General features: G+C 52.7%; 1 protein-coding gene and 1 long non-coding RNA gene across 39 annotated transcripts in view; one reads left to right on the top strand and one right to left on the bottom strand.

The window, feature by feature from the left end:
- Positions 1-16,533, bottom strand: part of CPNE5 (copine 5) — a 96,313-nt gene that overhangs the window by 14,959 nt on the left and 64,821 nt on the right. For 27 of the 37 annotated variants that reach the window (XR_013416461.1, XR_013416462.1, XR_013416463.1 and 24 more), the window contains 3 exons: positions 9,829-9,870; positions 7,420-7,495; positions 459-512 (listed from right to left, as the gene is read on the bottom strand). Coding sequence is in view for 30 of the 37 variants with exons in the window: in XM_078000082.1 (XP_077856208.1) it covers positions 459-512; positions 7,420-7,495; positions 9,829-9,870 (172 nt within the window). In the remaining 7 variants the exon portion in view is untranslated. Of the gene's footprint in view, positions 1-458; positions 513-1,495; positions 1,612-7,419; positions 7,496-9,828; positions 9,871-10,144; positions 10,409-16,533 lie in introns of those variants that run through there. The other 10 variants (XM_078000095.1, XM_078000093.1, XM_078000098.1 and 7 more) reach the window with 3 other exon arrangements.
- The window catches only part of LOC144340397 (uncharacterized), a 34,400-nt gene continuing 18,217 nt past the window's right edge, over positions 351-16,533 (top strand). Inside the window, exons 1-3 of one of the 2 annotated variants that reach the window (XR_013416469.1) lie at positions 401-535; positions 1,560-1,599; positions 5,399-5,533. This is a non-coding gene — a long non-coding RNA (uncharacterized LOC144340397). Of the gene's footprint in view, positions 536-1,559; positions 1,600-5,398; positions 5,534-16,533 lie in introns of those variants that run through there. The other variant, XR_013416468.1, reaches the window with a different exon arrangement.

Genomic DNA, 16,533 nt, shown 5'->3' with positions numbered 1-16,533 from the left:
GTGTGACCTTGGCTGAGTCACTTTCCTGCTTGCAGCCTTGGTTTCCTCTTTCATGACTAGGGGATGATAATATCTGCCTCTCAGGGCAACAACCTGTGAAAAGCACCGGCATGGGGAATTTCCCAAGGTAGGGGCCCAATAAATACGACTTCTCTTCCTCTTCCTTCCTGCAGGAAGTCCCGTGGGTGTCTGCGATTCCTCATGGTAGATACGGCCAGCGCCTGTTGTGTGGTCTGCAAGTCAACTCCCTCCCCCGGCTGTTGCTCCATCTGCCCCACCCCTCCCCACCCCTCCCCACCCCTCCCCACCCCATCTCTCTTCCACGTCTGATTCCTCCACGTCTGATTCCCACACTCCGCCCGTGCGCACACACAGACGCACGGGCCTCCCTGATACCAGACCTAGCTTGGGGCTCAGAATGTCTACACCCGGCTGCAGAGAGGGGTGTGGCTACTCACTGTGCCAGAATTCACGTATTTCTTTTTCTTCATTTTCTTTTTCGGGTTTACCACCTGCAGGAAAAACCAGTTACCAGGTAAGGTGTGCTTCCAGGCAGTCAGAGTGGGTCTTGAGGGCTTCCACCCACCCCTGGGTGTGGTCCAAGCCCAGCCCCATTAGAGTGTGGGGTGTGAAGACCACGGGGGCCAGGGGAGTAGGGTTTAAGGAGGTTTTGTGGGAGACTGGTATTGAGTCTGGATTACACAACTGGGCTCTCCGATCAGACCCAGGGTCCCACGATCAACCAGGAATATTTATTTAACCTTCTCTCCAACTGCTCCCTGGAACACACCCTCCATCAGTACAGCCAAAGAAGTCTTGGTGTTGCAAAGCAGCCCTGTCCGTACCTGTCCCTTGTGTTGGTTGAGGCTGCTCCCCTCACCCAAAATGCACCCCCTTCCTCACTCAGCCAGTTCCAATCTCCCCTGTTTCTCCTTTGGGACCCAGCCCAAGGGCTGCCCAGGGCCTCTGAGGCTCCCCTCTCCATCACCATCCCTCTTACTTGGCAGCAGGAACCTCTTTAGCTATTCTTTGAGTGTAAGCTTTAACTTCCAAAGCAGACCTGTGTCAGACAAACCGTGGGGCTAGGCTCAGAGTAGGTGCTCAGAGAAGGCTTGTTGGTGGCTAACTCACCGATCTCAAGCGGGGGTGATTGTACCCCCAGGAACATTTGGTAACCTCTGGAGACAGTTTTGGTTTTCACAACTGAGGGACTTAGTAGAGGCCAGGGATGCTGGTAAACATCCTACAGTATACAAGACAGCCTCCCATGGCACGGAATGATGCAGCCCCGAATCCCAGTGGTGCCAAAGCCAAGACTGGGCTCAGTGACGAGAGCCACCCAGCACTGCGGACCCCCGCCAGACTTCTGCACTTACTGTATTTGTATTCTCATTTGACCCTCACCAGTTTTTCTTTGTTTTGTTTTTAATAAAGGAAGTCTAAGGCACAACTTTTCCCTAATGTCCCATCAAACAAATCCAGGCAATTTTCACACCTCCTGTGCTGCCTGTTGGTTTCTGGTGAACTCATTTCCCCTTTCCCTGTCTTTGTTGCCACAGAGGTTGTCAGCTGATCTTTGCCATGGTCTCTTCTGTCTGGGTGAGTATCGCTATCTACTTCCAGAAAGAAGGAAACTAAAGCTCAGAGACACCAAGTGATTTGCCTAAGGTCACACAGCCATCTGGGTAGTGACAGGATTAGAAACCAGGTTTCCTGCCCCCAGGCCAGTGGTGCATACATTGGTGCCACCTTGATAACAGATACAAACAGATCTCTTTGACATATATTTATGGGATGGGTGAAAACATGTTTCTTCTCCCTTGGCATCATCACCTCTGTTGGAGAGAGAAGATATATCCTCAGGGCAAAAAGTGACAAGGGCCACGGAAAAAGGGGGATCACAGAAGTGTCAGGGGAGTTGGAGGAAGGAAAGACGACTCTAGGTGGGAGTGTCAGCAAAGGCTCCCTGGAGCAGGCAGTCTTGAAGGCAGACTTAGAGGGACAGGAAGGCTCTGGGCATGGAGAGATGGATGTCAGAGGAGGTTCTGTGGGAGAAATGCATAGAACCCAGGCCCAGTTTGATGGTAGAACCACAGGGTGGAAGAGTAAGTTGGGCTGGTTGGAGGAGAGCCTAGAATGCCCAGTGAAAAATGTCTGAAGGGCATTGCAGGGAACTCTGATGACCTCCAAGCTGGTAGAAGACAAAATCAGAGCAGGCTCTAGGACACTGGGGCCTGGTGGAGGTGAGTGTGAGGGGAGGAGGAAGCACATCCAGGAAATATTTGCCTGGTTCTGCCACCTAATAATAGCTGTGTGACCGTAGGCAGGTTACTTAACCTCAATGTGCCTCAGTCTCCTCATCTGTAAAATGGGAATAAGAAGTGCCTGCCTCCTGGAAAGGTATGAGGATTAAGTGGGCCATTAAAAGCAAAATGCCTAGAACAGAGTTTGGAATGTAGTAAGTATTATCTATAAGTGTCTGTTGCTTTTTTCGTAGACAGGGTCTTGCTCTATGGCCCAGGCTGGAGTGCAGTGGTGGGATCATAGCTCACTGCAGCCTTGACCTCCTGGGCTCAAGCAGTCCTCCCCGGTAGCTGGGACCATAGGCACATGACACCATGCCTGGCCATTTTTTTTTTTTTTTTTTTTTTGGTAGAGATAAGATCTCACTACGTAACCCAGGCTGGTCTCAAACTCTTGGGCTCAAGCAATCCTCCTGCCTCAGCCTCCCAGAGTGCTGGGATTACAGGTGTGAGCCACTGCACCCAGTCTCAGTTGCTATTTTTTTTGTTGTTGTTGTTGAGACGGAGTCTTGCTTTGTCACCCAGGCTAGAGTGCAGTGGCCGGATCTCAGCTCACTGCAAGCTCCGCCTCCCAGGTTCACGCCATTCTCCTGGCTCAGCCTCCCGCGTAGCTGGGACTACAGGCGCCCGCCACCTCGCCCGGCTAGTTTTTTGTATGTTTTAGTAGAGACGGCGTTTCACCATGTTAGCCAGGATGGTCTCGATCTCCTGACCTCGTGATCCGCCCGTCTCGGCCTCCCAAAGTGCTGGGATTACAGGCTTGAGCCACCGCGCCCGGCCTCTCAGTTGCTATTTTTTAAAATTATTACTACTACTATTACTGCCACCACTAGTCCCTACAAGAGGTAATGAGGACTTGGGGGTATTGGGACAGGTGATGAGCTATGGTAGGAACAGCATCGTCAAGAAGTGACCACGCCTCTTGGGCCCTGAGGGTGGCTATAGAGGTTCAAGAGAGGGAGGGGTTGGGGTGACCAGGTAGACATGGAAGCAACTGAATTTGGGGCACAGGTGGGAAGTTCACGTGGGAGGGCAGGCAAGCTGTGCAGGTAGAAACTGAGAGCCTGGGCGAGATGGTGGGAGAGCCTGGGAGAGAAGACCAGAGCACCCTCTTTAGCACTGGAGGACGCCCCCTCCATGGGGCTACCCGGATGGTGAGGTGCTCACAGACACATTCATGGGAAAACAGCTTAAGTAGGCAAGCTGTTAAGATGAGGGCAAAATGGCAGCCCCAGTGCTGCACTGTGCCTCAGTTTCCCGATCTCTCCCTTGAGGGTGTTGAACTATCGGAATGGAGAGCATCTCAAACTTTTGCTCCAACATAGCCCTCCTAGCTGGGGAGAACGAACCTGGAGTTCTGAGAGTAACCAAAGATTTGGCCACAAGCACATTTCTTCTAAGCTTTCTATGTTATCTTTAAATTAGCCTGTATTCCACATTTCCACTCTCTAGTATAACTGCTTTAATGTTAAAGCAATGCTCTGTTCTCAGATCCCTGTTTACCCTGAAGTTTCATGCCCTCAGCCTCAGCCTCTCCAGTCCCGCCATGGTGAATCCCATGCAGGGGGGCCAGCGCCACCTAGGGGCCAGCCCAGGAGCCGCCCTTCCACTAGGTCGCCTCTTTTCTCTCTTCTTGGTGGTCAGGCCGGGTCTGAATCAGGTCTGGAATTCTCCCTCCTATGCACCTTAGGTGGGGTGGGGTGGTGGGCACTGAGGGGTTCCTAGGGGCCAGGAGAGCAGCAGCGAGTGCAACGCAACCCTCACCCTGAGGACTTCATGGTCTTTGAGGGAGTGGGTAGTGTCACAAACAGAAAATAGCCAGAGGGGACCCCAGGAACACGGACAAGTGTCCACTCCAGGCTCTGGGGTGCAGCAGGTGTGCAGGTGGACACAACTTCCTGGAGGAGGAACACCCACAGGGAGGCTCCGTGGACCAACAGCTCCTACCCAGGAGAAGACAGGAGGTGGAGGCACCTGTGTGAATCAAGCCCTGTAGACTGAGACAGTACGGCGGTTCAGAGAGCCTCAAATGGCAGGATGGGGCCGATTGTGGAAATGGGCAGAGGGAAGGGGCAGGGGCCACTCCTAGGGGCCTCCAAAGGCATGCGATGTGTGTTTCTATTTACATACACAGCCAGGCGTGGTGGCTCACACCTGAAATCCCAGCACTTTGTGAGGCCAAGGCGGGTGGATCACCTGAGCTCAGGAGTTAGAGGCCAGCCTGGGTAACATGGCAAAAACCAGTCTCTACCAAAAATACACACACAAAAAAAATCACCAGGGTGGTGGTGTGTGCCTGTGGTCCCAGCTACTTGGGAGACTGAGGTGGGAGGATAGCTAGAGCCTGAAGGCGGAGGCAGAGGTTGCAGTAAGCCGAGATTGTGCCACTGCACTCCAGACTCGGTGAGAGTGAGACTCCGTCTCAAACAAAACAAAACAAAACAAAACAAAAAGCATGCATTCACAGATTGCGGGTGGCTGGCTGGGGAAATGGCATCCTGAATGAAGGAGCTTGGACTTCACCTTGTAGGTCAGTGGATCTCAGCTGGGGTAGAAGCATCTTTCAGTATCTCCTCCCACCTCCCGTGTGTGAACCAGGCTAAGGTGGTGGGTGGAATGCCCTAGACAGGTTTTAAGCAGGGGAGCGATGTGGTCAGATCACTATTTTGGTGGAGTACTCTGGTTACTGTGTAGAGGACAGAAGGAAGAAAGCAGGTTGTGAGGAGGCTGTGGCAAAGCCCCACACGGGGGAGATGATGAGGTTGGTGGTGGTGGCCTGAGATGAAGGGAACCATGTCAGAAAACATGGGTGGTAGAAGGGCAGTGTTTGGTTGTGGACTGGATATGGAGTGAGGGATGGGGATGTTAAGTATGACTCCCCAGGTACCCTGAGCCTCCATGATGGGAATATTTGAGATGAAGCTGGCTGGCCAGGAGGAGGGGAGTGCTGTGGGAGGTTTAGCCAATGCATTCAGTTTTGGAAGGCTGAGCCCCAGGAGGGGCCAGCAGACAGCTGGACATAGGAGCCTGACACCAGGGCAATGCCAGGGCCCGAGGCATGGGTCTTTATTGGCTGAAGCCTCTTCCCTCTTCAGGCAGTTCTGATTCTAGCAAGGCCTTCCTGCCCCAAACCGGCCTCCCTGCGGGACTGCCAGAGCTGAGCTCCTTTTTCAGCTGATGGCCTTCCGAAGTGTGAAGACAGTGCTTCCGCCTCCCACTGTGGTACGTTCTCTTGTTAATTACAAAGAAGCAGGGATCAACAACTGAGAAAACAAGTTAATCGAATGCTTTCTGCTCTTGGCCTGAGAGAAACGGCTCCTTCCGCGCCTGTCAAGCACCTTTACCAGCCAAGCTCCGAGAGATCTGACCCCTTCCCTTCACCTCCCTAAAATCTCCTCAAAGGAGGCCAGAGAACGGTGTCAAAGGAGGCCAGAGAACGGTGGCGTCTGCTTCTCTTTGCCTGGGGTGGGGTGGGAGAGCAGGGACAAAGACAGCTTCTCTCTTTGCAGATGCAGAAAACAAAGCAATGTACTGTATTAGAGCCCTTTCAAAGAAATTCATCCACACTCCATCTTTACAATAGCCATGTTCAATCTCCTTCAGCATGTGAATGTATAACGGGCACCTACCGTGTGCCCGGCAGTGCCCTGGCCAGTGAGGGGAGGCAACAGAAAGGTCTGTCACCTCACCAGCCCTTGGAAAGTCTACTTGGAACACAAGACCTGCCCACTCAGAACCGACATACAGGGCATACAGGGCAAAGGAGTGGGGGTAGCATGGGATTTGGATTCAGTAATAGAACTCAAGGCCAGCTCTTCAACTTCGCTGGCTGAGTGGCTGCTAGCGTGAGGACAGTGCCAGGATGGTAGGATGGTTGTAAAATGTGAGTCTCTGGGCACACAGTGCTCAGCAGATGATGACAGAAGACAGTGCTGACCTCTGCGTCAGGCATTGTTCCATTAACTTGTTTAATTCTCAGTTTGCCTGGCACAGAGTGGTTCAGGGACTTAGCCAAGGTCACATAGCTAGTAAGTGGTAGAGTCAGGATATGAACCCAAGCAGTTATTTGGGTTATAAGTATCTGCCATTAAGTGGTTTTGGCATGAACCATGACGTCTGTGGAAGCTCAGACAAGAAAAAAAGCACGGGGACAAGAGTGGCTGGGAAGACCTCTCAGAAGAGCAGGACCTGAGCTAGATTTGGAAGGTGGGGATGGAATTGCAAGAGGGAGAGCACACGGTGGAACGCGGTGGCTCAGGCCTGTAATCCCAGCACTTTGGGAGGCCAAGGCAGGAAGATCACTTGAGCCCAGGAGCTCAAGACCAGCCTGGGCAACATAGTGAGATCCTGTCTCTACAAGAAATTTAAAAAATTAGTCGGGCGTGGTGGTGCATGCTTGTGGTCCCAGCTACTCGGGAGGCTGAGGTGGGAGGATCGCTTGAGCCTGGGAGATTGGGGCTGCAGTGAGCCAGGGCAACAGAGTGAGACCCTGTCTCAAAAAAAAAAAAAAAAAGAGGGAGAACACAACACACACGCGCGCACGCACACACACACGCATGCACACACACACGCGGATATTGTCCCTTGGGGGCAAATGCTACTGTTACACCTCCAGAGAGATCAGCTGCCTTGTCCAAGGCTCTCCAGCTCTGGGGCTAGAACAAAGAAGGTATCCTGACCTCATTCTCTTGAAGCTTTCATACTGAAACGGGTAAGATACTCAGCAGGCCCTGAAACTGTTCTGATTGAAAGCACAAGGCCACCTTGAACTCAGGACCTCAGGTCTCAAGCCCAGAACCTTCGTACACTGGTCCCCCGTGCTCCTATCTCTCTCGCTTGTGGGAAGCGCTCTTTATGGGGGCACTATAACTCAGTGACTTGGAAATCAGCCAAGTCTGGGTTGTTTGTGTCTTGATTTTGTCACTTACTGAACAGTGGAACTTTGGGCAAGTTCTCACACTTCTCCAAGACTTGGTCTCCTGAACAGTAGAATGGGACAATAACGCCTATCTCTCAGGGAAGCACAAAGCCCCCAGCCCAGTGCATGGCTCACTATAGTCCTCAGTGACTGGGCCACTTAGCAGTGCAAACCCCAGATTTCGGGTGCCCACCTCACCTCATAGATGTTGAATTGGCTCTGCCCACGGGCCAGCTCCCGGTAACTGGTGGTGAACTCCCCAATGAAGTCATGGCTGCAAGGGAAGATGGCTGCTGAGACCAAGGCCAGGCTGGGCTCTGCCTCTGCCCAGCCCCAGCCTTGCACACATCCATATTTCTCTGGCTCCCAATTCTACCTGAGACTCCACTCCAGGGGCACATGCCAGCAGACAGGCTGGGTCCATGGGAAGAGAGCCCAGTGTTGCCCACAGAGGAAGAAACCTAATTGTCACCCAGCAAAGAACAGGGCCCTGGAAGAACGGCACCCACTTCTACTTGGATGCTTGTTTGACCAAGGGTATTTGGGGGACAATTGGGGAAATTTGAATATGAAGTGAATAGTGAATGGTATTTAAGAATATTGTGGCTGGGCGCGGTGGCTCACACCTATAATCCCAGCACTTTGGAAGGCCAAGGCAGGTGGATCACCTGAGGTCGGGAGTTTGAGACCAGCCTGGCCAATAAGGTGAAACCCCCATCTCTACTAAAAATACAAAAATTAGCTGGGCGTGGTGGCGGACACCTATAATCCCAGCTACTCCGGAGGCTGAAGCAGGAGAATCGCTTGAACCCAGTAGGTGGAGGTTGCTGTGAGCTGAGATCGTGCCACTGCACTCCAACCTGGGCAACCGATGGAGCGAGACTCTATCTCAGAAAAGAAAGAATATTGTTCAATGTGTCAAGTATGATAATGGCATTTGTGAGTAAGTGGGAAAATGCCCTTATTTTTTAGACATTTTCAATGAAGTATTTAAAGGTAAAATGCCATGATGTCTATAATTTAAGCTACATTAGCAAAACATAGATGAAGCAAATACAATAAAATTGAACAAATGTTAAATTCAGGTGATGGGTTTAAAAGTGTTCATTAAACCCTTCTCTAATAAGATTATTTTTAAAACACAATAGAGCAATGTCCAGCTGGGTGTCTAGAAGTGTTTTCTGCAGTGCCCACACCTCTGGAGTGCTTACATCAAGCACGGCCAAGACTTGTACACGGCAGAACTCCCACTGACCCCAGGGTTGGCTCCTTTAGCTTTCCCGGTCACTGCCAGAGGGCCGTGGTCAACGTGCTGGCCTGGGGCATCCAGCCGGAGACTGATGCCCAAGACGTGTCTCTGGGGCCCCGCCCTCCCCCATGAGCCTACACTGTATTGTGTCTACATATTTACAGCTCTCAGCATTCTGACTGTGAGCAACTTCCTGGTGGGACCCAGTGGCATCTGGTGGCTGGCCCCAACTGCCACAAAAGAGGAGACTATTCCAGGCAAAGAAGTATGGGAACGCCAGGGTAAGACCAGGCAAATTGCAGGTGGAAACAAGAAGCTGACTGTGAGGTAGCTGAGAGGCAAGGAGGGGAGGCCATAGCGGCTCTGGAGTTTCTTGTAGGATGGTTGGCCTCAGGGGAAGGCGAGTTCCTTGGAAGGGGGCTTGGGTCTCACCTGGAGCTGTATTTGCATAGCACTTTACATAAGATGAGACAAACCCCCTGTCCATATCACAGACTTGGGAGGTAGCAGAGGACACTGGGGGGACCTTGAAGTCCTCCTAAGTCACTCCTTGGCAGTGCCACAGAATGGAAATGTCACAAAAGTCAGGGTGACATATTTGGATTTGGCTCAACCGACAAGTAGAAGCGAGGGAGGCTTCTGGACTGAAACTTTGAGAGGCCTGCTCTTGTCCTCCTCTATGGATTCCCAGCAGTACTGGCCTCCCAAAGACCCCGAGTGGGGAGCACCCTCCCAGCAGCCAGGCACAGCCCTACGCAAGCACTGTCTCACGGCCCATGAGTCCACTCACGCCTCCTAGCTCACCCTTCCCACGGCCCATTCCCTCAGTCCTGGCTCTCTGCAAACAGCTCCTCTGATGAGCTGAGGGCCGTACGGGTACAATTGGCCTCCCCGCCAGGTTGTGGGGGGTCTCGGAGGACTGGGCTCATCTGTGTCTCGGTCACCCCACAGTGCTTAGCCCAAGGCCTCACACAGAAAATGTGTCCATGAATGCTCGAGGTTCACTAGTGCCCTAGAGCATGCACTCTTCAGAAAGCCCTAAATTCTGCCATGGGTGGGGAGATTGCGGGTACTGGCAGGCCCCTGGGCAGCTATTTGGGGAAAAGGAGGCCTCTTATGCCCCTCACATCATATCCTGCAGGAAAGAGGTCCTTTGGTGCCTCCGTGGAGCTGGAGGGGGAGGAGCTACTGTGGCAGAGGACTCCTCACACACACACACACAAACCCAGGCTCCCTCACCCGCAGAGCCGCTGCGGGTGGGAGCCTGGTCACAGCTCCCCATGGGAGGGCAGCGCCCAAACCCCTCCCCAGTGGCTGTCCCCATCCCCAACCACCTTCTCGCCCTCCTGCCTGCTTACCTGCCGTCCCGATCCCAGTCGTATACCTCCACCTTGATGGTCCTGCAAAACAAAGGCCTTTGCTGGGATGGGCCCAACCCCACACCCACGTGGCTGAGGATGGGGCCCTCTTCATGTTCCCAGACCAGATGGGGAGGCCAGGACTCCCTCTAGGCCCCAGGGCCCTGGGTGGGGAGGCAGTGGCCTGAGAGACAAGGATCTCCTTGAGGTCTTTTAGGAAAGGCCTTAGGAACAGGGCAGCCAGGGCTGCGTAGGGACCACCCAGAATTTCAAGGAGGATGTGGGAAAAACAGTTGCAGACTTCAGTTCACCCCACCTTCTTCCTGGCCACTGCAGAAGGGGCCTAAGCCCAGCATGGAGCCGCACTGTGGATTCACCAGGGGTGGAGGAGCCGGCAGAGTGGGAGTGTGGTGCTCCCCGGATCTCAGGCTCCGGCAGGGTAGAGGGGAGGGGGACAAGACTGCTTGTTAACGATCTGAGGGCTTTGGGTGTGGGAGCCAGCCCTGCACATCAGGGAGGAGCCCAGGGCCCTGGCTCGGGGATGGCCCGCTGAGCTTTTCCATCCCCACGACTGGCTCCTGAGTGAGGGTGTAATTATCTTCATATTTTAGCCTGGCTGCTTTAATTAGTTTGTTTTGACTCCTATGCATGTGGATGGGCTTTGAGAGCCCATTTTATTTTTAGCCACGTTCCCATGGCAACAGGCTAGCGGACCAGAGCTGGGAGGAGGGAGGTGGAGGGTTGCAGTTAACCCTTGGCGCCAGCTGCTCGGTCCTCCAGGGATGCCCAGGGACGGGGGAGCTGCAAGGGTCCCACAGCACGGTCAGGTTTGGGGAGGTGGGAAGGGCCTGGGGAGCTGGGGTCTTCAGCCTCCAGTTTTTAGTGGGGTGCACAGAGGCAGCTCCCTGGGCCTGTCTCTGTTAACATCCCATCATCTCGCCCATCTCCTCGGGCCTGCCAGGAGTCAGCCTTGGGCTTCTGGGGCCCCCCCAGGAGGAGGCGCTGTCTCCTTTCAGATGAGCCTCCTCAGGACTGGGGGTAGGGGACAGATCCACCGAAGCAGGGCAGAAACTGTTCTGAACCAAGGAATGCCCGATAGGTTGTGCACTGGACTCCTGTACAATGGGGCAGGCCTAGAAGCCCACCATTTAAAGGAATCCTTTAAATTCTTGTGAAAAACAAAAAACCATGTCTCTTTGAGATGAGTTATTGTGGAAAGGGAAAAAAATCACCTAAGCCCCTGAAGGTGGGCTGATGAGCTGGAAAGAGTGGAAAGACCACGACAGCCCTAGGCTTAGACCTGGGCCCCTCACTATGGAACCTGAAATGTCACTTAACCTCCTTGAGCCATAAACCACCATTGGAAGGAGAAGTAATAAGGGCCTTGCAGAACAGCTCAAGAACAAGCCAGTAAAGCCTGCCTGCGCATGGGAGGGCCTCTACAAAAACGCCGCCTTCCCTCCACTTCATCTGCTCTCTGATAGGATTTTTGGTTTGTTTTGTTTCTGTTTTTTGAGATGGAGTCTTGCTCTGTTGCCCAGGCTGGAGTGCAGTGGCACAATCTCAGCTCATTGCAACCTCCGCCTCCCGGATTCAAGTGATTCTCCTGCCTCAGCCTCCCGAATAGCTAGGATTACAGGCATGTGCCACCATGCCCAGCTAATTTTTTGTATCTTTAGTAGAGATGGGGTTTCACCATGTTGGCCACACTGGTCTCAAACTCCTGACCTTAAGTGATCCAACCATCTCGGCCTCCCAAACTACTGGGATTACAGGCATGAGCCATGGTGCCTGGCCTCTGATAGTCTTACATATGAAATTTACTTAAATCAAGGGACACTTGAGCCCAGGTACTTGGGCTTTGCAACTCTGGATTCAAGCCTGACTGCCTGGCCAAATCAGTGGCAGTTTTTCAGACACAGACTCCCAGGCCCAGCTCTGGGCAAGACTCAGGAATCCGTTTGCAAGGCTTCCCTAGTGACTGTGCTGTGTGTGCTCTGGAGTGATGGCCTCCACCCCACTGGCAGATGGGAAAATTGAGCCCTAAGAGCCTCCAGTGACTTGCCCAGAGTCACCCAGCTGAGGGTCTGAGCCAGAAGAAGAGCAAGTCCCTGACTCCCAGTCCAGGACTTCGGTCATGGCCCCACAAGGCTGAAATCTCTCTACTCCTGCCTAGTGGCCTCCCAGTCCTTCCCCAGCCTGCTAAGCTCTGCAGGGGACCTTCAGAGACCCCAGCAAAGAATAGCTCTCCTCTGACCACCAACATCAGGTGACTAGATGGGTGATGGCCACATGCTCAGAGGCTGGAGGAGGACCCCAGTCGTGGTGACAGTCCTGGATATCCACAAAATCCCTGGGGAAACTTTTAATCCCAGGCCAGATGGCCTGATTTAATTGGTGTGGATGGGACTCAGGCCCGGGTAGTTTTGAAAAGTTCTGTGATGGATTCTAGCCTGCAGCCAGAGCCACTGACCTTCTCTAGAAGACTGCACTGGTTTTCAAACTTGGTTGCACTTTGGAATCCCCCCAAGATTCCACATTGAAATCCCCCAAGATGACACATTGGTGTCAGCTTTAGAAATACTGACACCAATGTCTTACCTGAGAGATTCATGATCAATTGGTCTGGCGTACAACCTGGGCATGGGAATTGTTAAACGTTCCCCAGGGGATTTGAACTTGCAACCCAGGTTGAGAGCACTGAGTGTGAGATTCCTGCGCAAATTCGGCCTGGCCTCCATTAAGGCTCCAGGGATGGCTGCAGCCTGGAGGTCAGATTAGCTCAAAGGCTGCAACTCCAGCCTTGGGAGAGAAGGAGGTGAGAGAAATAGTGCCCAGAGACAGGGGAAGGCCATGGGGATAAGGCAAATAAGGCTTTCACTACTCTATTCACAGTTTTTTTTGTTTTTTTTTTTTTTGTTTTTTTTTTTTTGAGACAGAGTCTCACTCAGTCACCCAAGCTGGGGTGCAGTGGTACAATCTCAGCTCACTGCAACCTCTGTCTCCCGGGTTCAAGCAATTCTCCTGCCTCAAACTCCTGAGTAGCTGGGATTACAGGCACATGCCATCACATCCAGCTAATTTGTGTATTTTTAGTAGAGATGGGGTTTCACCATGGTGGCCAGGTTGGTCTCAAACTCCTGACCTCAAGTGATCCGCCCACCTTGGCCTCCCAAAATGCTGGGATTACAGGCATGAACCAGCGTGCCCAGCCATATTCACAGTTCTGTGGCCGTCCACCCTGGCTGGGCTGCCTGAAGTCATTGCAGATGCTACTTGTCACCTGCTGGACTTGGCTCCCAAACCCTTAGCACAGGGCCAACAAAAGCTGCAGTCTGGCTGACCGTGACTTCTGGGGCCAGCACCCAAAATAACAGGCTTGTTGGGTGTGGGAAAATGAAATGAGCTTCTGCAGATCACCCAATGAACACCTTATCTGGCATAAAAAGGCTTAGAACTGAGGCCTAACCTAGGAGGTGGCAAGGTGGGCAGAAAAGACCTTCGGCTCCGGGGTGAGCAGCCCTGGCTGGCAGTCCCAGCTCTTCCAAGTACTAGGTCTATTGCCCTGAGCCACTGGCTTAACCCTCAGACACTCCCCTCCTTTCCAAATCGAGAAAAGTCACACCCACTTTGGAGCTGCTGTGCAAGTGAAGTATCTCCACATACAGTCAGCACTGGACACATAAAGTTGCTCCGTTCCTGTCTACAACACTCCATCCCTTTATCCAAGCTCCTGTCTCCCAAACAATTCCCATGCTTCTTGAAAATATCAGCTCCATGAGACCAGGGATTTTTGTTTGTTTGTTTACTGCTGTATCTTCAGCTTCTAGAACCGTGCCTAGCCTATATCAGGTGCTGTATACATATTTGCTGGTTGACTGAGAGCTCCTAACAACTTTATGAAATGGGCTGTGAAGGTAATAATACCTTCATTCTACAACATCACAAAAGGAGGCCAAGAGTATGTGGCTTTCCCTGAGTCACACAGCTGGTCAGTGGTGATGCCAGGAGTCAGTGACCTGGGCCTCTGGACACCTACGGCCGCAATGACAGAGCCAGATAGGTGTGAGCCTGGTCAAGTCAGCATGGATGAGAGACACCAGCCAAAACGCCAGGCTGCCCCCCACTGCACACCAACCAGCTCTCTCTCTAGTTCCCTCCCAGCCGAGCGGTAAGGTCTGCCTCCTAATGAGCCTCTGCCTGGCAGGGGGAAGGTTTCCCTGCAGGCTTACAAGTCCCGAGAGCTGACAGGCCCTGAGGGGTTTTGCCTTAAATGGACCTGAGTCAGTCTAACACTCAACTCTTCAGGAAGAGGAGCATCAGGGCCTCACCTGGGGCAGGCAGTGAGACTGGCAACCATCTCGGCCCCCAGCTTGCACCGTGCAACACTGGGCAGTGCTGCCGTGACTGTGCCTCCCGTCTGAGCCTCAGCTTCTGCATGTGAAAACCGAGAATGATAAGACACCCTTCATCGAGGCCATCAGTGGAGGTGCCTGATAGGGTGCCTGGCCCTCCTGGAAGCTCATCTGTGGCCAGATGCAAAAGAGAAGCAAGTCATACATCAAGGGTGCCAGGCAGAAGTGCGAAGCTGTGGTGACTCCTTTCCTCTCTCCAGGTGAGGACTCCACACACTTAACACCCTTTTAAAATCTACTCATTCAGCATCAAGGTGTGAGCAGCCTGACCCAGACAACTGTGGTTTCACAGGGACAAATCCTCAAGTCACAGAACGATTAAGAGAGTAGGGCAAATTCCAGGAAGGCAGGGGAAGTGCTTTTTGTCATCACCCCACTTTACCCCACTGGAAGGCTGGATTGTCTCTGACCCTGATGCCACTTCCTGTGACTTCAGCTCTGCTCAGCTGGGTCACTCAGGTTTGGCCTTGTGTGGACTGGACACATGGCAAAGGCAGGGAGACTCCAGGCCAGAGGGCCAGGCCAGAGGCAATTTCAACAGGAGGGAAATGCAGCTTCTCCTTACTCTGGCAAGTTATATAATATCTTCTCCTCTATTTCCCTTGTAAAATGGGCACAGCACTAGTACGTGGCTCCTAGGGTTATTGTAAAATTTAAATTCGCAAAATAAGATAATGCATTTAAACCAATTAGAATACAACTTGGTCCATGTCCTAAGTCCTCAGTAACTGTAATCATATTACCTGGCTTCTACACCCATCGTTCCAAGAACAATGACCTTTCTCATCAGGCCTGGTTCTCATCCTCCTGTACCTCTTCTCACAATAGGAAGGGATGCTCCCTGACCGTGCTGCCCTCCTCTTAGTTTCCTGCTATCCCTCTGACCATCTCCTCTTCTTTCTTGCTCCTGGCCTCTGGTACCCCCACCAGTGTCTCCCAGGGCACCAGATCTCTGGCCACCCCCATCCTGGGAACCCCCAGACTGTTGTCCCCTCCTGCTTTAGCTGTGCCTGGTCCACAGCTGCCTCCTCTCAATGTGGCTGAAACCATGTTTACCTCTCTTTCCCCAACCTCTCAACAGCAGCAGCTTGTGTTCAAACAACAAACATAATCTTTATAACTTATGACGGATAATTTTTTTAAAAATGGTTGCAGATAGGCTGTGAAAAGAACTGCATAACACAAATCTGTGTGTGTGAGAATCTGGCTCCCGATCACACTGCCCATTTCTGTTGGTGGTGCCGCCTTTTCCTGCCGTCGAACGCTGAACCATTATCCCTTCCCCTCTTTCACTCCCTTACCCAGGCAGGTATCAAGGCCTTTTGGGTCTTCTTCTTTCTTGTTGCCGTTCCCCTCTCCTCTCCCCTCTGAATTATTTGGTATTAAAGCCAGAAGGACGTTAATGCTTTCAGGACTAAAACCAATCCAAGCAGTTTCCCTACCTCTAATCAGAAAGCAGAACTGTCCCTAACCCCTGAGCAAGGTGCTCATTAGTAAGCCTCCCCCAGATGTACCCTGGTCACAGCTCTGTCATGCCATGTCTTGGCTATTTGGCAACAGAGCATAGGGATTAACAACACAGAACCTAGAGCCAGCCTGCCGGGGTCCAAATCCTGGTTCTACCATCATCTGGCAGCAAGACACTGGGTAAGTTACTTAATCTCTCAGGGCCTGTCTGTCTCCTTACCTGTAAAATGTGGATAGCACCAGCACCTCTTTCCAACGAGCTAATTGTTGGGAGGATTAAATTAGTTCCTATATATAGCACTTAGAGCAGGGCCTGGCCCATGGTTAAGTGCTATAGGAGTCTTCGCTATTATTATGACCTGTCTGTCTCCCCACTGGCCTGGGAGCAACCTAAGAGCGAGGCTTGGGTCCAATAGCTCAATAGGCCCCCACAGCCCCCAACACAGTGCCTGGGGCCTGACTGGCTTGGAAGACATGGTTGTTGGGTTAAATCAACTATGGTTCTGTGAGGCTCCCAGAGGTGCCTTGGAAGGAGGGGACGGTGGCCTCATTTTCCTGCACAGGGCCCTCCCCTGCCCACCCTGGAGGGCCTTCCGATGCTGGCACCTCCTGAGTGGCTGTTGGGTGCGTGGGTTACAGGGTTACACTAGGGCTGGGGGGTGGGGGGACAGGCCTGACCGCTCTCAGAGCCAGAGTGACATGCCTGGCCTCCTTGATTAACACTACTGTCTGTCACGTCATGGCAGATCTGTTTCTGCAGCCATCCTGCAGGGAGGTGGGGCTAGGTTCTGACTCAGAGCGGGAGGTGGGAGCCTGCCCCTCC

The sequence above is a fragment of the Macaca mulatta genome, chromosome 4, assembly GCF_049350105.2.
Source record: "Macaca mulatta isolate MMU2019108-1 chromosome 4, T2T-MMU8v2.0, whole genome shotgun sequence".
Classification (NCBI taxonomy): Eukaryota; Metazoa; Chordata; class Mammalia; order Primates; family Cercopithecidae; genus Macaca; species Macaca mulatta.
The sequence above is the reverse complement of the archived record's forward strand: the minus strand, read 5'-3'. Positions and strand labels throughout refer to the sequence as shown.